The 24,507-nt window shown below is 43.5% G+C and overlaps 1 protein-coding gene across 2 annotated transcripts; it reads left to right on the top strand.

Moving 5' to 3' along the window:
- Positions 1-5,290: 5,290 nt before the first annotated feature.
- Positions 5,291-24,486, top strand: RRAGD (Ras related GTP binding D). Of its 2 annotated transcripts, XR_014618317.1 has the most exons (8): positions 5,291-5,562; positions 10,413-10,708; positions 11,127-11,326; positions 12,345-12,459; positions 17,389-17,531; positions 19,175-19,323; positions 21,178-22,378; positions 23,273-24,486. XR_014618317.1 is itself a non-coding variant. In XM_084284847.1 (7 exons), the coding sequence occupies exons 1-7, from the start codon at positions 5,388-5,390 to the stop codon at positions 21,327-21,329; spliced, it is 1,230 nt and encodes a 409-aa protein (XP_084140973.1). In that variant the 5' UTR covers positions 5,291-5,387; the 3' UTR covers positions 21,330-24,486. The 2 variants fall into 2 exon arrangements, 1 of the variants encoding a protein (XP_084140973.1); XM_084284847.1 differs by having other exon boundaries at positions 21,178-24,486.
- The last annotated feature ends 21 nt before the right edge of the window (positions 24,487-24,507 follow it).

Genomic DNA, 24,507 nt, shown 5'->3' with positions numbered 1-24,507 from the left:
ACGATAATCTGAGTTTTGATTAGAAGGTTGGTTTTGTTGTTTGTTTTTTTTTTTCCCTGAGTAGCACAAAAAAATTAGAGACAAATTTAAATCCATAAAATCCTGGTACAAAATTTAAGCAACCTGTAATTGCATAACAAGTAAGGCTGCACTACATTTCTCCTTGGTACTAAAGGAATTTACACCTTCAACAGATTCAACTATGTACGACACAGATTTCTGCAAACCTGTCAATAATTTTATACAGGATGCACACCGTATTTTTCTAGGAGTATAACCACCTTACATGCAACTCTGCTGACAAAAGCCTTCAGAGTAATTTCTGAGTAAAATAATAGCAAATATTCTTGCATACCATTGCTAGATGGTGGACCATTTAGGAACAGCTCAGTTACTTCTTGACTATTCCACTCCCTGTTAGCTGGTACTGCTGAAGGACAGTTTGTTATAATAAGGTTATACCATCCATACATATATACTATACATACATATATACACATATATAAAATGCTGAAGAGAATGGAGGTGAGACCTGGTTGCTGGACACAAGGCAGGGAAGGTAATTACCCCCTTGCTACACACTATCAGTGCCTGAGGTCCCTCCAAAGTGCAGGTCTACACCTTCTATTTTTGGTTGGACCATTTTTAAAGTCACATGTTTAAATTCCTTAATAAACAACGAGATAAAACAACTTAGTTCCCCCACCCCAAGCAATTACAATTCATTATTGTCTTCTACAAATATCTCCCTAGGCCAATCTTGCAAGTGAAATATGGTACCTCATTTGTTGTTTTAAATAAAATACTGCCTGTAGTGACGTGCTGCACTGATGTATCGCTAAGAAAAGGTACAACTGTGAGCTCTCTGGAAGTTTATCTTAAGTCCTAACTGCTGAATGACAAATCCCAAACTAATGAGAGTAAATAAATAAAACACCGTTGTCAGATGGCGTAATTAATTTAAGAACCTAAAGTGCTTTACAAACATTCTTTGTTATGCCATCCATCCGAACAGATAAATACTGTTAGTCCTATGGCATGAATTTAGCAAGGAAGGGGCAGCAAGGTTCCTTCTTACATCACAACATGACTCACTGGCAAAGTGCAAAGGTGAAGCTGAAGAAATACAACTTGGGGCTTAATCACTACTACCATGCCCCACAGGTGCCTCATTCCTGAAGATATCATTCATCTAATCAAGTGCAAGAACATCATATGATTGACAACGTGAGCTCCAGCACGCGCCACCTGGGACAGGGCACGAGCCAGGTGCTGCAACTGCTCCATATTGACTTACACCAACATCCTCACCACTTCTGTTCCCCCAGAAAAGAAAAAAGAGCTCTGCAAAAAGCTTGCAGAAAGATCCTGGATGAAGAAGAGGCTGCTCACTTTATTTTTACTGAGCCCTTACGGATTGTTTTATTTCTAGCGCTCAAAGTCAGTCTCCAACATGAGGTCGAAAGCGCAATGTGGGTAAATATCAAGAAGTAGGGGAAAGCAAAAACCTTTCCCAAGGGAATATCACCACAAAGTCACTTTTGAATTTGATTAAAGTTTCTTTTCAAACAAACAAGGAGGAGAGAAGCAGCGAGAGCACTTCTGTTCCAGAATTCCCATCCCCTCCTGCCAGGCTAACGGGGCCTCACCAGCACAAACCAGCACGCACCACCTCAACACCAGGCACCTAAACATGGGCTTCACAGACCTTCTGTCCCACCGAAATCTAAAGGCAGGTGCCCAATACGTTATGCAGGTAGTGAATGGTACTTTTGGTACATTCAGGGGACGTAACTTTTCTGCTCGGAACTTGTTGTTAAGCTCTGCATTAAGCCATTACGCTACGTCTTCCTGCCTGCGCTGCAGCTGACGATCGGAAACGTGATCGTGCATCTCCAGAAACAGCACGTTTTCCGAGTCTCCAGAGAACGGAGACTACCAAATACCTGGAACTTGAGCCTGCCAAAATAAGTTGTTACAAGAGTAGCTGCACACCTGGACGTATCACCTGGAGAGCAAGCAAGTTAAGTAAATAACACTCTCTTCCTCAAAACAAGCCATGCACTCAGACAGTGCTATCAGAGGGTCTGCACCATGCCCAGCTAACGCTGCGTGAGCGTTTAGTCCTTGATAGATTTTTACGTGTTCGATTTATAGATAGATTTGTAGATGTTCCCGGCAGATGCTGGCGTTAATGTTGGTCGATCATTTTAAGATAATGTGGACAGGCGGTGGGGGGAAGATCACCCACCCATCCTCCAGCCACTTTCTGTGCCTCCAGGTCTTCTCCTCCAGCACGAGGGCGCGGACAACCCGTCCTTTGGGACGGGTGCGCTCTCCAAACCCCGATCGCAACCCCAAAGAAACACAAACCCAAGAGCAGGCGGGTTTCGGAGCAGCAGCAGGGCAGCCTCGGGCTCCCGGTGCTGCACCCCAGCCCGGGGGCTCCTGGCACCTTGGCGATGCCGGGTCCAGGCCCCGCTCAGCGGGGAGCCCCCCGGCACGGCGGGGCCGCTTCCAGCGGAGTTTTGGGGTGCTGCCAACAGCGGGGACACCACCCTACAACTTGGCAGCAGGGCGCTGCGGCTCCGCAAACCCGACGAGGACCCGCACGGGCGGGCAGGCAGCGCCCTAACCCCCCCCCCCCCCCGGGCTCCCCTTCGGCGGCGCCCCCGCCCCCTTCCCGGGGCTGCAGCCCCCTCCCCGGCCCCGCTTCCCCTCCGAGCAGCCCCGGGACGAGCCCTACCGTCTCCTCCGGAGCCTCCGCCACCGGGCTGGGCTCCCCCGGGCCGCCGGCCCCGGAGGTGGTGGCGGTGGCGGCGCCGGGGCCGTGCCCGCTGCGAGGGCGACACCCAGCGGCAGCGCCCCCGCGGCCTCGGGGTTCGCAGCGGGGAAGGGGGGCAAGGGGATGATGGCCCCCAGGTGAGGGGCCGGGGGGACCCAGCCCTCTCCTTGCTGCAGGTGCAATGCGAGCAACCCGTGTGCTGTGTGTTAAAGAAGTAATTCAGACAGCCACTTTTGTATTTTATTTTTTTTTCCTGTTAAGAAGAGGAATTCATGAATTCCCTCAGTTGCCTGAGACAGAAAGTTTTTGTCTTGTCTGTGAAACAGGGCTCCTCTCTGACAGAGTCCAAGCACATGCAATGTTATGCACCGCGTATGTGCAAAGACTCAGCCCCGTGTCTACCTGCCCTTACTACCAGTCCCGTGACTGAAGGCATGGCACAGTTTCATTATGTGCTACAGGCTGTGAAGTTAAATGATGAAAGATTTAAAAATAAAAAAAAAAAAAAAAAAAAAAAAAAAAAAAAAGAGAGAGAGAGAAAGACAAAAAAAGAGAGAGAAAAGGAGAAAAAAGAAAGAGAAAAAGCCAAGTGCAGCGGGGACGCAGAACAACTTGGTGGCAAAGAGACAGAGGAGGAGTAATTCCTGAAGTTGATGCAGAGCCCAGGTCAGATTACATTGCCGAGGGGTTGGCAGAAATGCTTCAGCCCTACTCAAAAAACCTATCTGGAGTTGAGCCTGGAGTTTGAGTGGCCCTGAACCTGCAGCCGTAGCCAAGCAGGCAGTCGCTGGCATTAGATTTGTGGGAAGAACTGCATCGTAATCAGCCCTGTCATTCCTGAGCTTCTACACCCTAATTTAGCATTTTAATATCTCCAAATTATTCTCAGCGACTGGTGATGTTTCATAGCTTTTTGTACAAAAGAAACCTAATACCGTCAGTCAGGTTTGTGGACAAGGCTTACTTCCCCTCGCCAGCCTTGAAACCTAACAGCCCTTTCGGTGCAGATGCGATCAGCCGGTACTGGAGTGAGACAGACGGCCCTTTATGACAGACCTGGAAACTTGTCTCCGCTTTCAGTCAGGAGTTTTCAACAGACTCATGTCCCCCTGGGCTGTCCCACGACAGAATGCTAGAAACTTCACTGGTAAAAGCTCTTAGTCCCAATTCCTGATAGCAGACTTAGCTTCGAAACACTTCACGTAGCCTTTTGGGACACTGTAAATCTGTTCAGGCAAAACTTCCAAGCTGATGGATGAGCTGAGGAGAAAGAAAGGCATTTCAACACATTTGCATATGGGTAATTTGTCATGGCATGGCATAAAAAGAGATTTCTCCCCTCCTTCCCCTATGGAAAAAAATGTTCCTCCATTATCTCAAGTGGATTAGGGCAGCCTGGAAAGCCTCCTGATAACAGCGGCATGAAGGGGATAGAAACAGAAAAACATGGAGCTGGAGCATGGCAAGCTCAGCTCCCTGTGCGACCTTCTCCAGTCCTGTCACCGTGGGGTGATGGCTCCAGTGCCCCAGGTGGAGCAAGACATCAGGAGCAGCACCAGGAGCTCCTGAAGCAGGAGCCTCACTGAGGGCAGCGGCTGTGATCTGCCTGTAGTGCTGGTCCGGGGGAGCCATGGCAGGCAGCTGGCTGCAGCTCAGCCTCCTGGGCGCTGAAAAATCCCATCCTCCCGTGGAGTTTTTACTACTACAGCTTCTCTGAGTCGTCCTGCATAACATGCCTGACCGTGAGCCGGCAGTGTGGCCAGGTGGCCAAGAAGGCCAACAGCATCCTGGCTTGTGTCAGGAATGGCGCAGCCAGCAGGAGCAGGGGGGTGATCAACCCCCTGTACTCTGCTGTGGTGAGGCTGCACCTCGAGTGCTGGGTTCAGCTTTGGGCCCCTCAGTACAAGGACATTGAGGTGCTGGAACATGTCTGGAGAAGGGCTGTGAAGCTGGTGAGGGGTCTGGAGCACAAGTCCTGTGAGGAGCGGCTGAGGGAGCTGGGGGTGTTTGGTCTGGGGAAGAGGAGGCTCAGGGGAGACCTCATGGATCTCTATAGGTACTTGAAACGGAGGTGTGGGGAGCTGGGGGTCAGCCTCTGCTCACAGATAACCAGTGATAGGACCAGAGGGAACAGCCAGGGGAGATTTAGGATGGCAATGAGGAGACATTTCTCCTCAGGAAGAGCAGTCAGGCACTGGGACGGGTCGCCCAGGGAGGTGGCGGCGCCTCCACCCCTGGGGGTGTTGAAGGAGAGGCTGGACGTGGTGCTTGGGGACACGCTCAGTGGGTGACGGTGCCGGTAGGAGGTGGTTGGACCAGGGGGATCTCGGAGGTCTCCTCCGCCCCTAATGGCCGCGTTTCTGCCTCACAGGACTGCCTTGGTGGTGGAGGGGAGGACTGGGAGGAGAATTGGGGCGCCCCCCACCACTCGGCGGCGGGGCCGCGCGTGCGTGCCCGCGCGCTGAGGCCGGGCCGGGCCGCGGCGCGCTCCGCCCAGCGGCGGGGCCGTGAGGGGCCGCCAGGGGCCGTGAGGGGAGCGGCGGCCGCGCCGCACCCGGGTCCCCCCCGCAGGCAGAGGGGGAGCGGCGGGAGCGCGGCCGGCATGAGCCAGGCGCCGAGGAAGCTGCCGGAGGAGGAGGAGGAAGAGGGGGACGAGGAGGAGGAGGAGGAGGAGGAAGAAGAGGAGGAGGAGGAGGAGATCGCGGGCTTGGGCGGCTACGCCGACGGGGCCGGCTCGTTCTCGGACGGGGACGCGGGGAGCGGCGGCGATGAGGCGTGTGAGTGAGGGAGGGAGTGCGCGGGGCCGCGGCCTGCCGGGGACGGGCCCGCAGCTGCGGCTGTCACTCGGCGGGGCCGGCACTGCCCTGCCAGGCCCCGTCCCGGGGCAGCTCCCCGCTAACAGAAAAAAAAAAAATGCTAAAAAAATCGGCGTCGTGACGCTGTGAATCGTGTGCCTCGTAGGAGCAGCCCTGTGCGTCCCGGCTAGCAGCAGGCAGCCCGTGCAGGGAGCTTTCTCGGCCAGGATTAAGGCGAGGCTTATTTTAACCCTCCGGATGCCCCGGCCTTCTGTTAGCTCCGGATCTGGGGAAATAGGGGTAAAAAAGGCAGCGTGAGATTTGGATCGTTTAATTTTTATTTTATTTTTTTGTACCTAACTGGGCTGCAGGGCTCTGGGGCTTTCCTTTTCCCAGTTTCTGCCCTAGCCCTTCCCAGGTCTGTAAGGTGAGCAGTCCCAAATCCAGCGTCACAGCCTCGCAATTCAGCGTTTCTCTTCCATTTCAGAAGAATAATGGGAAGGGCAGTGCGAGGAGGACAGCCCCCGTGCGTGGCTGTTGAAAGTGAAGGGGGAAGCCAGACCTGAAAGTAAAAATGTAATCTGTGCTTGTGGGCATGCTGGAAAATTCAGAGCTTCGTGTTGGCCATCTCTCACCTTGTGCTGGTTTCTTGTCTCTGACCTGAGCTGAAATGACTGCTTCATCTTTTGCCTTTACACATGGGTTACTCCACTGAAACGTATTTGCAAGCAAGGAAACCTCAAAGGTTACTTCCTCAGACACTCCGCAAGTCATATCCTTGCTGAGTGCCACACTTGTGGCAGGGGAGAGCCAGGTCTTCTGGTTCCGAGTTTTTCTTTGGCCACAAGAATTTCCTTCCACCAGGCATTTCGGCAATGTTCATAAACCCACAGGAGCTGTACAGCATGGGTGATTGCATATAAGCTTTTTCTGTTAACTCCTTAGGCTCAGACCATCTTTAATGCTGAAGATGTCCAGTGTATGAGTGTCTGTGTTTTGTAAGTTTTGACAGCATGCTAAGGTGCTGCAAGCGTCCCAGCTGCAGACAGTAGCACTGGAAATGCCATGAGATGAATGGGCCTTGTAGGCACAGGAGTGGGAAGTATGGGACTGGTCGTTCTCCTCTGTGCAGAAAGGGTGAAAACTTCAGAATAACATAATTGAATTGCATTAGTGGGCAAAAATACAACCCTACCATAAATCATTATTAGCTCTATGAGTTGAAACTAGACTCAGGCTTGTTATCTTGTGCATGATAAAATGAGCAAAAACTTTTCTTTTGGTCTGGCATAGCTTGAGCAGGTGAGCTGAGAACTGGAGCCTTGATACTGGTGAGATCTCAGAGTACACCTGCCACCACAGCATCCCCTTCACATACAGCTGGGAAGCACTGATAGTCACAGGCTTCTGAAAAGTAACTGAAATTGATATGAAGTTTGGGACAGGTTTCCAAAAAATCAGTGAACGTCTTGAATAATGTGAAGGAGATGTTGGATGATTGATACTGTGTGTGTCATGGTGAAACAGGTCGGGACTGCTACGTGCAGCTCTCGACTCTTCAGAGCTGGGCTCTTCTGTATGTTGCAATACACACGAATTACGCTCCGTAAGCAAGGACATCACCCAATTCCTGACCAGATTTTTGTAACTGCAGTCCTTTTGTGTTGGGAAAGTGCTTTGGGGTTTGTTAAAATTAATTTGTGAATACTTCAAAGGCTCTGGCCTCTAACCAGCAGTTAGAACTGAAGAGTTAGAACCAGCAGCAAGACTTCTGTTCTTAATGGCTGCTTAGAAAAGTTGAAATGTGAAGGGCTGCTGGTAAGTGTTAGCAACTGCCATTTTATGACATTTTTATTCTATGCAAAAGTGAATGAAGCAGGAAATGTGTTTCATCTAATGAGATGGAAAATTATCTTACCCATTATGGGATAGAGCACAGTTCAGTGTTTCTCTTACACTCATTATAATCTCACTCAGAAACCTAGTCTGGGGAGTTGCAAGGCTACATCTACTGGCATTTCTATGGCAAATTAAAGAAGGAGTTGTCATGCACTCGGGAAAGGAATGTGGGCAGGCAGTGCATCATCCAATTCCTTTACATATAAGGTAATCTCTTAACTCTCTCTCCAAGGAAAGTGCTACAGCAGCACTGCTATCTAGTCAGGTTTGGATAATATTAATTTACATTTCTCTGTCTTCAGCTGGCAGAATTTCAAAGGCTAAGTAACAGGCTTACTAGCAGAGGAGATGGCATTCTGCTTGCTAGTAACTGTTTGCACTTGCAGCTCTGCTTCTTTACAATGGTTTTGGGATAAAGCAATTCCTTTCTAGTAAGGATTATGATCGATAAAAACGTATCTGCCTGGAAAAATGTAATACAGCAACAATATAAAGCCCCAAGTTATTTAAAATATTTTTTTTTAGATAGACTTGAGTTTTTAGCTTATCCCTTAAAGGAAAGGGAATGATTTATAGCTGGCTTCTCTTCTACTTGTCTCATGACCTGTCAGCACTTTGGGAACTGCTGACCACCTTCACCAGAATTTGAAGGCAAGAAGCCTCAAAGACGATCAAGTTCATGCAAGTGTGGTGAAAACTAGCTCTCAGAAGAGAGGAGAGACCCCAGTGAAAGCGTCCTCAGAGAGACAGGCAAGCAGATGCACACGTTTGCTGTGGCAGCACTTGGCTGAGCGGAGCACACGCGCGTTGTGCCGAGCCAGTCAGCGCGTGTCTAGCTGCAGGTCGGCCACAGCACGCCGTATCTGTTACTCGGAGGATGTGTCATAAGATGTGCAGGGGAAGTTGGTGGTGTGGTGGCGAGAGGGAAGGGAAACAGAGTACAAATCCATGGCAAACTGGGCTTCGTAAGTTCTGGTGTGGACAGAGCAAATGGGAGTTTCTTCATTCTTTGAAACGTGCAATGAAGCATTGACCCAAAGGCTGTTTTTCTTATATAAAGGATTACTTCTTTATAAAAGAAATATAAATGGCCTTTATAAAGAATTTTCTTCAAACCAGGTCTTGTAAAGCTTGAATAAATATTTTCCCTCCTGACAGTCAAGGTGCAAATTGCAGGATGTATGGATATATGGACGTTAATGAAATATTGGCTATAGTTCTGGCAGCTGTAGAGAATTTGTGGGGTGAAGAAGAGAGTGGGGTGAAAGAAACTGTTAAATCCCGTGACTGGTTTGCTTCCTTGACAAGCCTGTGCCCCGCGGAACATAAAACACTGTCAGATTGTCCTATTTTTATCCCTGTTATTATTCCTCTGCAAGCGTGAATTATTGTAGGCACATGCTTCTTGCAGTCCCAGAAAGATGATACTGGTGGTGATGATATTGCAGTGTGCTGTCTGGGGTTTATTACTTCCTAAATGCCGCTGCCTGTGGATCAGCAGGACCTGTCCCTTGCTGCGTTACCAACACCCTGCTGCTGTTTTGCTTGAAGGCTTTCATCTGTGCACTGCTGCATCCGTAGGTGGCAATTGACAGGAGCACAGTAAGTGATAAGACCTGGCAAGGCCTTGCAAATGTATTTAAAACGCAGAGGATCTTACAGATAATTAGTTCTGTCCTAATTGCCTGTGCTCTCCATCACTGGGGTGCCCTGGGCTCACGCTGAGTGGCGTGGCTGCTCGTGAGCCAGCAGGTGGTGCCAGGGGGATGGATGTTGTGCACACACTGCCAGTCGGTTGTGAACCCCAGTTCCTGGATAACAAACGCTCAGGAGGCACAAAGGGACACAAACAAGATTCCGGACATTCCTGGTGGGCACATCCTGCTTGGCTTTCACGTGAGAACAGATTTGATAACTGCGTGTGGGCGTAAACTGTTCTCCTGGGCAAAGGGCCCTTCCAAGCTTTCTGCGTTCTTCAGTCCGCAGGGCTATGTGATAAATGGGCAGCCTCACACTGCTGCTTCTGTGCTGCTGCTTCTGGATTTCGGTACTCTTGGAGTAAAAATGATCCCTTGGAAGTATGCAGGGCATATGGAGGAAGGATGTTTGTTTGAACAAATGTGTTTTCCTTTTCCTGTAATTCAAAATTCACCTTAGCAGAAGAAGAGCAAGAAATACAATTACGCAGTGCCCTGAGTTACGTGGAATAGTCTGTTATGTGGTAGGTGGGAGAAGGCCTGCCCGACAGCTACTGTGTTCAGCCTGCCCAGCACTCAGAAATGTTCTGCTTCAGTCACACCAGTTTCAAATTAGGGCAGGTAACACAGCTGAACCACTTAATTCCCAAGCATTTGTTTTACACACAGGCGAGGGATATGCTGTAAACTTACAGTCTGTAAGATGCTGTTATCTGATAAGTAACACAAATTATTCAACTGCGGGTGAAATCTTTACCTTACAAATGAGCTCAGTGCTATTTTGAGTTCCCATAGAGGAAATGTCTGCCTGCTGAGTTGTCTTCTTCCAATAGCTCCTGGGATGTGTGATTTCCTTTTTTTTAAAGGAAGGAAACCTTCACGTAGCTTTTTGAAGTCACACAAACATAACTAACACAAACACGCTTCTTGCTTTCATGACCTAGCTGTCAGTTGACAAGGATAGCTAGAGAGGATATTCTTTTTTCAATAGAAACTGAGCTATCATACCTTCTGCAGTCTCTGTTACAGGTGAGAAGTAGGTTTTATGATGGTGTGTACTGAGGGGCAAAGAATCCAAGTTAAAACGTCTGCAGGACCACTCCCTAAGTTTAAAAATCAGCAATATTTGCATAAATCCAATAAAAATGGTCAAAAAAAGATGTCGAATACATATTGTCTGGCAGTCACTAATTATGTTGTTATAATATATTACTCTTCTTGCATGATTTTATTCAGTTTTGGATTTCAACGATCCCTTCAGTACCGAAGTTAAGCCAAGGATCCTGCTCATGGGCTTGAGAAGAAGTGGGAAGTCTTCCATTCAGAAAGTTGTCTTTCACAAAATGTCACCGAATGAGACCCTCTTCCTGGAGAGCACAAACAAGATCTGCAGAGAGGACGTGTCCAACAGCTCCTTCGTCAACTTTCAGATATGGGATTTTCCTGGGCAAATTGACTTCTTTGACCCTACGTTTGACTATGAGATGATTTTCAGAGGCACTGGAGCACTGATATTTGTTATTGACTCTCAGGTAAGAAGAAAAAGGGGAGGGGGGTGCATTTAAACTACTTTTGTCTTTTCTTCCTTCAGCAACAGGCAGATAGATTGGAACGTGTAGATTTTTTCAAAGAAAATAAATAACTTACGGTTACAAACACACATTAAAAAAAATCGTTAAAACTTGAAAAGCTGCTAGGTTATTTTTAAGTCTGTCTCTCTTTGCAAGATGTCTGAAACAGTTAACTAGGTTGCTTTAGCATTTGAAGGTTCTTGTTCAGACTCCCAAATGCTGACAGCGAGAAATTGGTGCAGTTGCTAGATATAGGCTGCTGTCTGTCATAAGAAATAAAATACTCGTTGTTGAGCTGTAGCATTTTCTAAAAGTAATTATTGTAAAATTTCAGTTATTTTAAAGAACTTTCCTAGGTTTTCTGTTTTTCCTTTATTAGGATGATTACATGGAAGCATTAGCTCGGCTGCATCTTACTGTGACCAGAGCCTATAAAGTGAATCCAGACATCAACTTTGAAATCTTTATCCATAAAGTGGATGGTTTATCTGATGATCACAAGATTGAAACGCAAAGAGATATTCACCAGAGGGCAAATGATGACCTTGCAGATGCTGGATTGGAGAAAATTCACCTCAGGTGAGAAAAGCTGCTGTACAAAGAGCCTTAAGTTGAAGAAAAGCAGTTTATTTAACAAGTTATTATTTTGCATTCTCTTGAAGTAGTAGGAAACGAGATTTTGACATGCGGAGGAAAAAATTAGTCACAGATACTGTATTTGAGCTGAGCCAAACAAAGTATTTTATTTCTGAGTGTTGCCTTGGAAGGCAAGATAAGGAGGGGAAGTGCCTGAAAGCACAACAAATATGCCGAAGTCCTACCAGTATTTTTGCTGCAGCTGCCGTCTTGAAGTAAGAACCATGGGCAGTGGAACCAGCTGGTAGTGCAGATGCTGTCTACATCACTTTTGTCTCCTTCAAAACCCCTCCTCTGCCTCGCAGCTCCCTCCCAACCACTAGTCCTCACTGCTTTGGCCTTCTCAGAGCCACTTGGGAAAACAGGTGTTCTCTCTTTTCCTTGTGTCTGGTGTTAAAGCAAATTATTGGAGCAAGTAGTTAAAAACAAGGGACTGATGCAGACCGGGATACTAGGCAACATGAAGTTTTCATGTCATCCTTAGCCCTTAAAGCCAAGTAAAAATACTCATGTAAGCAGAGAGACCTGTTTTGCTGACATGCCACCTCATGCGCTCATAAAAAATGGTGTTGTTGCATTGTTAAATTGGACCACAGCTTTCAAAAAGTGAGTCACAACAGACTTATTCAGTAACGTTCCTCTCCTGCAATTTGAAAAATATTTTCCTAAGGTTACCAAGGTGGGAGTTGCGTCATGAAGTTCTCCATCAGGTGCTAATTTGCAGTGTCTATTTTTTTTGTCGTGTAGAGATGCGTAGACCCATGCCAAGCGTAATCCTGAGTATTTAGTTTCTGTATGAAGTCCTGTGCTTCAATCATAACATGTGACTTTATCACAAGGGGTAATTGTGTAATTGCAGGCACTTGCTGTTTGACAATATTTCATTTCACTCGTAGTATGAAAGGTACGTCGTGTTCACAGTATGTGGCTAAAAGGAAAATGTGGTGACGTTTTTTTCCAGCTTTTATCTGACAAGCATATATGATCATTCTATATTTGAAGCATTTAGCAAAGTGGTACAGAAACTGATTCCACAGCTCCCAACACTGGAAAATCTGCTTAACATCTTTATTTCAGTAAGTACTTGTTACATACTTTGTCTGTAGACCTAGCTATGTCCAACATTGCATGTTCAGCTGTTCTGTTCACTGCCTGCTGAGAGATTGTGAACACTGTGAGCTTTCAGAGAAATGATCAAAGCTTAGATGGAAGGCGCCCACCTGCAGCTAGGCCTCACCTCCCTATTTGTCTAACAGTGCTGCTGAGACTTAGTATTTCCTGAGGGAAAATGACAGTGGGTTAGCAGCCATCACTTTTCTGCTCATGTATCCAGGTGAATGTTGCAAAGGTCTGTGCTGCACGCATTGCTTAAGTGCTACTTGGAATTTGTGCAGATAAATTCTTAAAGGAGCATCATCTAGTCTGACCTCTAATGTAGAGCTGGCTATGGTACTTCCTAGAATTAATTCTACTTTGAAGTTTACCTCTCAAGAAAATCTTCTTATCCTAATGTTTTTAGAGGTAGAGGCCATGACAGCTTTCACAGCTTCCACAGTTACTCCTGAGCTCAGTTAGGGAGCTTTGTGTAATGGCTTGTTACCACTGTGGAGGTAATTGCTTGTTCCACTGTTCCTGGCCGTGTGCTCCCTTTACCTCTTTGTGCTGGTTGTGACACATGCCTGTTCCCTTCTGGAGTCACTCTGACACATGCTCACACAGCAGAAGGCTGTCCGGTTCTTCTGATGGTTTAATTTAGTCAAAAGCTTTTAATGGAAGAGTCCAACACGCTCCTGTTTGGGCACAAGATAAGAGATGGGGCCATGTGGCCATGAGCAAAGGCGAACACAGTCAGTAGTTCGTGAAAAAGGGGAACTCCTTCTGGTGGTCATGGATCCAGCTCCAAAAATGGCACCTTTTCTTCTCACAGCACTATGATTTTGCACCTTGCATCTGGCATTAATTTGTCAAACTTCAGTGTCCAAGCAAGGCGTTTTGTTTTGCCTTTTTGTGATTCTGAAGTAATGAAACTTACTTAATAGCATTCAACAGCCTGCAAGATAAAATTAGACTTCACAGTTTCTCAGTGTGGGGTGTGAAAATTGAGGGAGAGGGAGTTGGATGTGCTGCTGAAATGGGGGAGCTAGGAATGTCTTTCCAAAGCTTATTCTCTTACTATTAGGCAATCGATGATGACATTTCATAACGAAGGTTTTATTACAAGGATCTGGTTCCACCAAAATGGCCAGACTGTATGCCAGTTATCATCCAGCCACTTAGGATAGAAAAATAATGAAAGGAGGATGATTATAGCTCTGGAGCAATTCGATATTATTCTGAATATGCTGCACAGTATTAACGAGGAAGTTGTCTGAATGGTAATTGTCCTGGTGCCAGAGCCACCCCAGTCACTCATGCCGGGAGCCTGATCTCTTTATGGGGTCTCCTCGCCGTTTGGAGCTGAAGAGTTTGTACCAAACCACTACATGAATTGGGCAGGAGCAGTTTTCTGGATGATGGCAGTTGCTTGTGCGTCTGGGGCATGCATGAGGAGGGTCCCATAACGTGTAAAATATCAGATGTAATTGGTAAGGAGGAGCCACTCTTTCAAATGAATGGGAAGTTCAGAGAAGTGCTTCTGAGAGAGATATTTCCCCTACACGATAAGGGCAGGAGTCTCAGACTGTGTTTGTATGCTCCGAATAGAGCATAATCCAGTTTGGTAGTGGCATAGAGCAAGACATCACCGCATCGCTGTGTCCTCAGTGTGCTTGCCTTCTGTTTTTAAGAGCATCTTGTGTCTGTAGACAGGAGACTTGGAATGACTCGATTTAATAAGAAGTTTAGGAAGACTAAACATCATCCTCCAGCGTAGCATTAGTGGGCGCCTCTTTACTTTAGCAACTTACTGACAACAAGTCAGGTTAGGAATCCTGACACAGATTTTGGTCATGCCTTGCCTCGGGAAGCCAGTGTGTCGGGTGTCAGTGTGGGCGTGTTGGTGTTCCTGTGCGAGTTGTAGCAACACTCATGAGGATGTGCTTTCATTTATGCCACGAACACTTCCAACACAAAAGCTGGTGACTACAGAAATAGATCTACGATCACCCCTGAGTTCACCTCAGGTTTTTACACCACTTTTACAGTGGCACAGTGTGTTAGCTCGTACAGATTGTATATTTGAGCATCCATCAGCATGCTAATACTGCTGCTACATGCTTTTTTGTCTTAACTGTCTGTAAAATGTGAAGCAATAGGTGGTTTGGCATTCAGAACCCATGTAAAGCTTGGCTAACATTCTACCAGCTTCTTAGAGAGGAAAGTCTGTTTATTTATTTATTTATTTATTATTCCTATGGCCTTAGCAAGCCGTCAAGTTGTGTGACATGGGAATGTGGATTTTTCTTTTTAAGTGCTGTTAAAAACAGTAAGCTATCACAGTGAATATAAAGTTCAGTGTAATTTTGTTTAACAATTTAATAATCTGTAAATTAAGCTATAGTACACAAAATCTGTTTCCCACAAAACCTGTTTAACTGTCCAAAATTCATTTCTCTCTACAAATGACTAGTGATATCCTTAAGGTGCATTTCAAAACTACATATTAGGGCCAAAGAAGGAAAGGGATAGGCTTGTTTACCCAACCTAACAGTTGCTTTCATACTGTCATTTTCCCTAACTGATTGTTAATGATATAATGTCTCTTTGAATAGTGTTTTTTATTGTTTTTTATTTTTTTATTCAGTGTTTCCTGACTTCTTATGACTTCATAATCACTGTTTGTACTGGTATTTTTTTTTCCTTGAGAAATTTCCTCATAAACATTCTGACAAATTCTTTGCTTTTGTAGTTAGAGGCATAATATAAACCCTGACAAACGAAATCAGTGAGGTCATGTGGGTACAGTTCAGTGGTCACTGATACTGCCAGCCTGTCCTACCCTTTCACAGAGGTTTCTGTCACCATACAGAGTTTGACAGAAGCAAATGCGTGCCGGTTTCCCAGCAAATCCCACCACAATGTATTAGTTTCAGCTAAAGACAATGATGGTTTAAGTTAGGATGCCGAGCTACCAGCACGTGTAACCGCTGGCATGGCAGACTTCTCCAGATGCAAACCTTTTAAACTGTCACTGCAAGTGCACACAAGCTGCAGCTGCTAGAGCTCTGAGATGGGTATGCCACCTCTCATTCTTAGATGCTACAATATTGTCACTTCAATACTATTGTACTTAGAGCAGGTTGGATATAGCTAGGTCCTGTTCAGCTTTTTTTTCTTCCGTATGTCCAAGGATGGAAGCTCCACAACCTCTCAGGTTGTCATGCTTCTAGTGCTTGATGATCACTCATGCCAAAAAACATTTTTTTTGTCTTGTATCAAGTCTGAATTCAGCTCTTTTGCCTCTTGTCCTTTGACACCGTAGCTTGGAGAAGAGATGTGTTGCCTTCCACACACCCTCCCATTAGGTATTTGTAGACAGCAATGAGCCTTCTCTTCCTCAGGGTGAACAAACCCTGTTCTCTCAGAGTCTCCTTGTACGTTGTGTGCTTCAGCTCCTGGACATAAGGTATCCAGAAGGTGTACTTTGTCTTGAAAAGTTATTTTTTTATTAATGAATTACAGAAATGGGCCATACATGAAGTTCCATAAAGAACTGCAAGAATGTAATCTGTTACTGCTATTGATTTATTGACGGGTGTTTCCAACCTTAGTTGTGTGTCCAGCAGTAGAAGAATTAAACTTTAAAATGAAAATATCCAAAGTAATGCTGATCAATGTACAATGGCATACCAGGGGCTGGAATCTTTCTGCTTATTGCAGAGGAACTGGAAAGTGTGAGGGTTACTTTTTAGTCTCTTAATTAGGTGTTAAATGGCTCACTTAGAAAAGAAAGAATAAGGAAAAGAAAATTTCTGTAACTACAAAGGAAACAGTAACTAATAAAACTTGTTATGGCTTTTCAGAGTGTTTGTGACAGTTACAAAACTGCTGTGGCAGCAGTCCCAAACCATACTGAAAGGGAAGCCCATATATGGGGAAAAAATATTGTTTGATGGGAGAAAGTGGATTCTTTTCCTGTGTATTTGGATTATGAAGCATGTTTGTCAGCTTGAGCTTTAGCAATACTGGGAAATTGTCCTTTGTGTTCATCCTGGGACAGCTGCCCAGGTGCAAACCCTTGATATCAGCAAGCAAAGCTGCGGCTTTCAGTTAAACAGTACACATTTTCCTTTTTTTTTCTCCCTCCAGGAAAGAGAGGTTTATGATAGTTTACCTTATCTGCACAAAGGGTATGAGCTGAAACAACTAGCATTCCTGCCTAGCCTCTGAGAGCTGCAAATACGATACAGCTTCAGCATGGAGAGTCTTGATCAACTTGGCAGGATGACAGGAGCGTAGATGTTGTAGTACTAGCAAGCCTTGACATCATAAAAATAACTTTAACCCCCCAGTTCCACATGAAAAATGAAAGAGTGCTATCGAAACAATGGTCTTTCTCCTATGATCCTAAAAGATCTAAGGAACAAGGCAGTAGAACAGCTACAGGCCCTGATGAGACTGCTTCTCATTTTCTTTGAGGAATTAGTTCCTGACTCCTACTGCCTCCTTTGTCCTCAACTTTTCCTTTTCATTGTTTCTATCAGCTTACGTGTTCGGTTTTCTTTTTATGTCCATTCTCACAATCAGAAACAAGAAGCCAAAATCTTGGTCTTGCATTTTTCACTGAAAATAAATGTAATTTATCCAGATGCTTTCCAGAGAGGAAGCTGGGGAGTCTGACTTGGCTCAGAGGCAGAGACATTGAAAGATCTTCAGCCATTACAGCTTGCTACAAATACTTCAGTGCTCTAAAGTTCTTTGAAAATGAGCTTGATTGCAAATTAACTCCCGCTTACTCAGCCTAACTTTTTGTATAGTAGGCAAGCAGGGGAACAAAAAAAAAAAAAAAGCTTGGTAGTAATTTGTAGATGTGGCTTACATTTTCTTTTTCTTTTTTCTTTTAATAGAATTCTGGGATCGAAAAAGCATTTCTCTTTGATGTAGTCAGTAAGATCTACATTGCAACGGATAGCACTCCAGTGGATATGCAAACTTACGAGCTCTGCTGTGATATGATAGATGTTGTGATTGACATTTCGTGTATATATGGGTAAGTAAATTGTTAACAGCTTTCATGGAATCTGATCTCAAAATTGGAATGCTGTGGGTGTAAACAATAACGAGGAGGAGTAATTTATCAGGGCAGGGGAGAAGGAGGAAATGGCAGGCCTCTGAGGTGCAGATCAACTGCCAGCAACAAACTGTTCCTTCTTCAACCTCTCATGTGAGGACCTTCCTCTTTCTATGTATATATTTTTTTTTAATTTTTTTTGTAGGAAGGAGTGGTGAGTAGTTTTGTAGTAGTTTTGTTTACTTTAATAGCTAGTGGCCTCTACTGCAGAGAGCTGCTTCACTCTTCCTTCAATTGTTTGCCCTCTCTTCCCTGTGTTATGTTGGTATTTTTCAGCTTCCCCTCTGTATCCTTTAGCAACTGGAGAACTCCTGGAGTAGCTTACTCCGCTCCTTGCAAGTTCTATTGGTGTTTATGGCTTGCTCCAGTGCAATGTCAGCTGCTCCTGAGGCAGGCGGGGGCACACTAAGAATTAGTGCATTACTTGGGGGCTAATCCACAGTATGCTTATAAAAGCGTGGTAGTCCTTGTTAGTCTGGGATTCCTACCAGTTTTTTGTTGCAGTCTTAGAGAAAGTATGGTGCACAATAAACATCAGAACTTGAAAAGAACAACAAATTGTTCAATACCTCTGTAAAACTTTTAAAGTTGTGTATCTTTCAGATACTGGATTTGGTCACTTCAGTAACTGTACAAGAACTTGTGTTTTCGAGAGGTGTGCAGTGAAGGATTCTGACTCTGTAGCTTTTTTATTTTTATACAAAGATACAGCTGTGTAGTTCAAATGACTGCGTTTAATTATTATCTGCACAACATCACCTGGGGGGCACTGTAATCCCCAAATGTCTCTCTGCCACTGACTTTGTGTGATCGTGTAGCATTTGCCACCAGAAATCTGTCACGTTTTTTAGGTATAGACTGAAGATATGACACTAGAATTAATTTCTTGTTTTTCATTCCTGGAGCATCTGTGGATTTTGCTATTTTAATATATTATTAACTCTAGCTATTCTGGGAGACTGATGATAACTTCTCATTTAACAAGATCTGTGTGTGCATTCAGGAATGAAGGTAAAATTACAAGGTCCAAAGCTAATACAGTGATCATCATGAGGCATCATCTGTGAAAGAGAAATCTCTTCATGATATGATGCTGCAAAAGCCAATGTGTCTCATGAGGAAGGTCTCATGATGGCTTAAATTATCAGTCAGCTGCCACTGCTTAAGCAAGGTTGTTGGATTTGGAATTATCAGTACAGATTTAGTGGTTCACGTGTTTTAGATGAAGTTGCAATGCAGTGCATTGAATAAAAGGCGGCAGACAGCCTTGTAGTAAATGGTTTGCAAAAAATAGAGCTCCAGTTCAGATACTTGGCAATCTGATTTCTAGCCCCAGATCTAAGATCTGTTGTGTGTTTGGATAAATTATTTAATCTCTGCGTCTATGTAGTTTACATAGTTTTTACATAGTGGGTGGTTTAGAAAAGAGTTTCCCTGAAAGATAAAAAAAAAAAGTCTTAAAATTTGAGATTATTGGGTGAAAGAACCAATATGGAAATACATTTGTTAATACACCTGGTGTTTTACCTTGTTTGTTTGTTTGTTTGAATATTGCCCTTTAGGCTTAAAGATGATGGCAGTGGAACTCCTTATGACAAAGAATCAATGGCAATCATAAAACTGAACAATACAACTGTCCTTTATTTAAAAGAGGTGACAAAATTCCTTGCTCTTGTTTGCTTCGTCAGAGAAGAAAGCTTTGAGAGAAAAGGTATTTTTCCCTTTTCTGATATTGCATTGCATTTACTTTATACTAATGAATTAATGCATAACTGTGTGATTGTCATTAGCTGATAAAGTCTCTAGCTGTACAGCAAATATTGAAGGTACGTACAACTTGATAGAGCTTACATAACGTGTTTGAAAGCACGAGGTATTTGTGCTGGCATTAAGATAAGATGAAATCATAAACGTATTTGACAGCTTTCTAGTATGAAAGCACACAGTTTACATCCAGTGCAATAAAGCTTCCATCTGCAACAGGAGAATGTGTCAATTTATCTTGGCTAACGTCGCTTTGTACCTATCGGTACCAGCATATGCATTTGGAACAGCTTGAGTGCCATAACCAAGGGAACTTTACTGAAACTGGCTGATAGAAATACATGCTTGCTTTTTCTTTGAAAGAAGGCTTTTAAGAAGCAGCATATTTGGGAAGCATGTTTCATATTTTTCTATTTCATATTTTGCAGTTAAAAGTGTGTAACGTTTCTTGGTTGTATTGATCTGACCCTGGGCAAGGTCAATACTGAGCGCTTAGTTCATTATCACTCTGCTGACTGTCGTGGTCACTGAGTTGCTGGCCTCTGTCACATGTCCTGAGACTGAAACTGAACAGTGGAAGAATGAGCCATCATTTTGGCCTGTGACCTCCCCCTCCTTGTGAGATTAATTCACCAGTTGCTGTGTTTGTGAATGCAATACTCCTCTCATCTTTGCATTAAGAAATGTTACTTTAGCATACCCACTGACAAGGCTGCTTCAGAAAATACACCTTGATGAGCAAACGCTCATTAGGCTTTGTCCACAGTTGTCAGATTGTTTTATTTACATAGTTTGGGACTCTCCATGCAGTAGTCAGTACTCCTTAACAGTATAATTGTAGTATTGTAATGCAGATTAAATTTGGTGTCTGGAAACTTCCACATAATATTTTGTCTGAACTTAAGGGAGAGGGAAAACAAATCCTGGGGGGAAAAAAAAAAAAAAAAAAAAAGTAAATCAGCATGACATAGTGGATTTAAACCATTTCAAATATGGATCATCTCCTGTTAAGGAAATTTAGGTGGAAAACGCTATGGTATTTGATTTAAGAAAGCTTAATTAAGAAGGCAATTACCTTGTACGAGGTCCTAAGCCCAGTACCAAAATTCTAAAAGTATATTGCTGTATTAGACATTTTGTAGCACCCAGCAAGTCTTCGGAGTGACTACCAATATGGCTTTACAGCTTTTCTGTGGGATCACGTTCAACCCACTCACACGGTTAATATTAACTGCCTACTATGGATGTATGTATAACAACATAGCTATCGTGTTATTTTTCAATTACAGTGTAAAATGAAGTATAACTGGCTGCTATTTGGGAATATGGCTATCGAGTATCCATTTCAAAGCCTGTGCATTATCAAAATGAAAACTCTTTGACTACTAGGTGCTACTTATTTTTATCACAGTTCCTATGTAATGCAAAGTCACAAAATGACACCGTAATTTGGAAAATAATTTTTATTGTAGCATGCTGAACACTTCTCCAATGCTCTTAAGTTAAAGCTTTGTAATCTGCCAAGGCACTTCTTCTGTGTATCTTCTCTTAAGACTAATATGTGTATTTAATACAGGATACAGCATGGAACTGTAATGCTCACTGAATTGCTTGTATTTATCAAATATACTTTTGCTTAGCATAGAAAAAATTGCTTAGAAAATTCACAGCTTGTGACTTCGAGAAAGAGGAGTGTGGTATTTCAGTAAATGTAGAATATAAACAAATCTGTCATTACTTAATTTGTGTAAAATTTGTGCAAATGTCTTTATTAATATGGAAAACATTTTTGTCTCTGTAGGATTAATAGACTACAATTTCCATTGTTTTCGGAAAGCCATACAAGAAGTATTTGAAGTGAGAATGAAAGTAGTAAGATCTCGAAAACATCAAAGCCACATGCAAAAAACCAAGAGACCCACTCCCAATGGGACACCAAGAATGCCACTGTAACTGAGGTTTTGTAGACTGTGGCGAGCAAAACTTTCATGAAGTTGATGTGACTTCTGCATCTCATTGCACTGCGTGGAGAGGAAAACCAGTGGGACTGATGTATTATATGAATTTCCCTGAATGTTCAGAAAGCACTGTTTAAATATTTTTATCCGATCAGTTTTTTTAATATAGTGAGCACTTTGAGCAAAATGTTGTATATATAAGCATTGAGGTGAACACTTGTAAGAATTTTCTTAATATATGCTGTAAACCTTTTTCATGCCATATTAAGAGAAAACAGCTGTGACAGAAATACTGGGTACATAATTTGCACTTTTTCATGTTTTCCTTGTGGAGTTGGACTTTGATAAACTTAGTTTTTATGGTGATTTTGATGCATGGTGTCAGGTAAAATGTATGCTGTAGTTTATTTACCTGCTACAATCGAATTGGTTAGTAAACAATTAAGAAAACTTGGTACAAGGCCTTTTAAAATTTGTGACAGTTAATACCTAACATTCATACAGATCTAACTTCATATATTTTTTGATTTATAATCTGAAGAATAATTTTGAAGTATTACAGCAATAAGTACCTTACCAGGGATCATAACTGGTAGGTAAATATTAGCTTTTATAAACCAGGTTTTTGGCCAAATTTCATCTAGAGTTCTCCATAACACTGGTAATGCCCTCTGGGTCTATTTATATTATTTACCTCAGCACATTTACCAGTTAAATACCTTTCTATAAAGACAACTGTTTTGTAAAATGGCTCTATGTTGCACTGGTATTTTTATAAGGCTTCGGAGGAGGGTGGTGTATCTGAAAGGTCGAATTTACATTACTAAATTTGTTTTGAGAGCCTGCACGTCTGCAGCTGGTGCAGTGAAGAATCTGTGCGTGTTTCCTTTCCACCCTGCCATTCAGTTCCTAGTTGGAAGAAGAGCTCTTTTTTTTCCCCAGTCCCACTGCAAACCAATTGCACATGTGTTCCAGCGGTGTTGCTCTTGGGAGTGGGAAGAGCCTGACTTGCATGGAAGGCAGCTTGCAGTACACCAAAAACGGGTAAGGGGAGCTATGCTTTACTCAGTCCTACAATAATCTGCCCCTAGCTGATCGTTTGGGAGACAGAATTTGAAAGTTTTGGCTTAGCTAAGGCAAGGCATAATGCTGCATGTCTAGCAAGCAAAGAGCTCCCCGTGTTTGCTGGTTTTTGTTGAGAAAGGAAGGGTTTAACCTGCGGTAAGCAAGGCTAAATTTAGTGGTGGTTTGAATGCAAATGCAAAGTTTCTGTATGCTATATATGACACATGGACAGACCTTGAGGCTCTAATACTGCACTGAATATAGGAACTAGGAGGGCTGCGTGGCACTGAATGCAATGGCTCTCTTCACAAACATCTGCCGAAAGAAAAAACCACAGTAGTTTCCAAGCCCTTTACTGCTGCCTGATACACGTGACTTGCTTATCTGTCTGGAACAAGTTGGCCATTTTGGCATGAGGCTATTGAGTATACGTGGAGTTCTTGGAAATAGCTGTTAGTCAATAGAGGGATCTAGGCTCCATAATGTACCATTTGATCAGGAATGCAGCTCTGAGTGCTGAGGAAGGTGAGAAGCGTTGAGAGTAGTCAGAAGTATTGGTCCTGGTGGCAGTGTGAAGAGTAATGACTGTAGCTGTAACGAAAGCAGAACACTTCAAAAATACAGAGTTCGGTTTTGGTCCTGTCACCACCTGCTGTAGGTGAGTGTGGCTTCTCTGACCGTGCCCCTCAGTTAAAGTAAAGCTCTTTTCAGAGCTCACCCCAGAAATGGTGGGTAAGAGCTGCCTTTTCACAACTCTCCAGTCCCCAGGACTTCTATTGAAGGGCGGAATTTTCCACCACACATTTGTCTTTTGTTTTGTTGAGACCCACCGTTGTGATACAATCTCTGTTTTTCTCCCTTCCCTCCATTCAGGTTTATGTGAGATGAAGAACAGCTACCAGCGTGCATCATTTGTTGGGCGAGACATTTAAAAAGTGTCTCATACTGGCTGTGGTATGAATGCTACCTAAAGAATGGAGTTTTCTCATGTTTGCCCTGAGATCTATATAGTCATGCATACCCGTGTACTTAGAGAGACTATCAACTTAATTAAGCCTTTCATTTACCATTAAGTTCCCTTAAGAATTTGACATTGACTACGTTGTATAATTTAGTGGAGGTGGCTTTAGCTAATACAAATCTTCTAATTGGATATTATCAGAGTAAGAATGATTTTCTTCAGATTTGTGTTTCAAACACGTTCAATTACGAAGTCGAAAGAATGTGAAAAAACATTAATTTTACTCTAACTTTGGTGTTTTTCGGTTTAGGCAATGACTCGTGTGTTTCACTTTTGAGTAATTTTCTGTTTAGTGACTCAGATTTTCATGTACTAGTTGAAGTGATTGAGCACTGAGGCATGCAAGGGTTTGTTTTGTTTGTCTTTTAAAGAACTTTTTTCTCATTTTCTCATTCTCTTCCTCTTTCTTTCTAAATTTTATTGAGGTTTTAGTTTTAAAGGGATGAAATACCCCATGTGCTTTAAGAGCTAATTCTGACAAATCAATGTAGAGAGACTTTTTTTTTTTTTATTAGAATTCATGCAAGAAGTAAAGAGTTCCTGAGTAGTGTGATACTTCCAAAATGTGTGAGCTTTGAGTCTCCATTTTTGAGTGTCATCTGAGTTGCCCAAACAGGGGGAGGCATTACTAACCTAGCCATGTTTCTTTGAAACACTTTTTTAGAATAAACCCAAACCAATTTAGTATCTCACAAGCACTTTGAAGTCAGGAGCTGGATAACTCTAAAACATTGATTCAAACAACTTGTAGTTGAGGATGTCTCTAAGTAACTCTATAGGCAGCAGCCCTGAGTAGTTAATGACATGGGTTCTCTGAAGAGTTAAAATGCATCCCAGAACGTGCAGTGGGAAGTGGTTATTTAAAATGCTGCAGTACTGAAGCGTCTTTTTAAAATTCTGTGGACACTAACATACTGTGCATTAGCATGGAAGTGTAATCAACAGGAGAAAACTACTCTGATAAAGCAGAATTCAAGTGCATCATTTGAGATCTCGTGTTTTGTGCTGGAACTTTTTTTTCCTCATTAAAACTAAAATTCTGCGTTCTCTTGCGTGTGAAACTGCAGTACTGTGGTGAAGTCTCAGT

This window comes from Netta rufina (genome assembly GCF_964035555.1).
Source record: "Netta rufina genome assembly, chromosome: 3".
Taxonomy (NCBI): domain Eukaryota; kingdom Metazoa; phylum Chordata; class Aves; order Anseriformes; family Anatidae; genus Netta; species Netta rufina.
Note: the sequence above shows the minus strand (reverse complement) of the source record. Positions and strands in the feature narration are given on the sequence as shown.

Coding starts and splice junctions, on each gene's coding strand:
- RRAGD (XM_084284847.1), top strand. CDS start 5,388: ATGAGCCAGGCGCCGAGGAAGCTGCCGGAGGAGGAGGAGGAAGAGGGG. Junction 5,563..10,412: donor GAGCGGCGGCGATGAGGCGT/GTGAGTGAGGGA, acceptor GATTTTATTCAG/TTTTGGATTTCAACGATCCC. Junction 11,327..12,344: donor TTGGAGAAAATTCACCTCAG/GTGAGAAAAGCT, acceptor GTTTTTTTCCAG/CTTTTATCTGACAAGCATAT.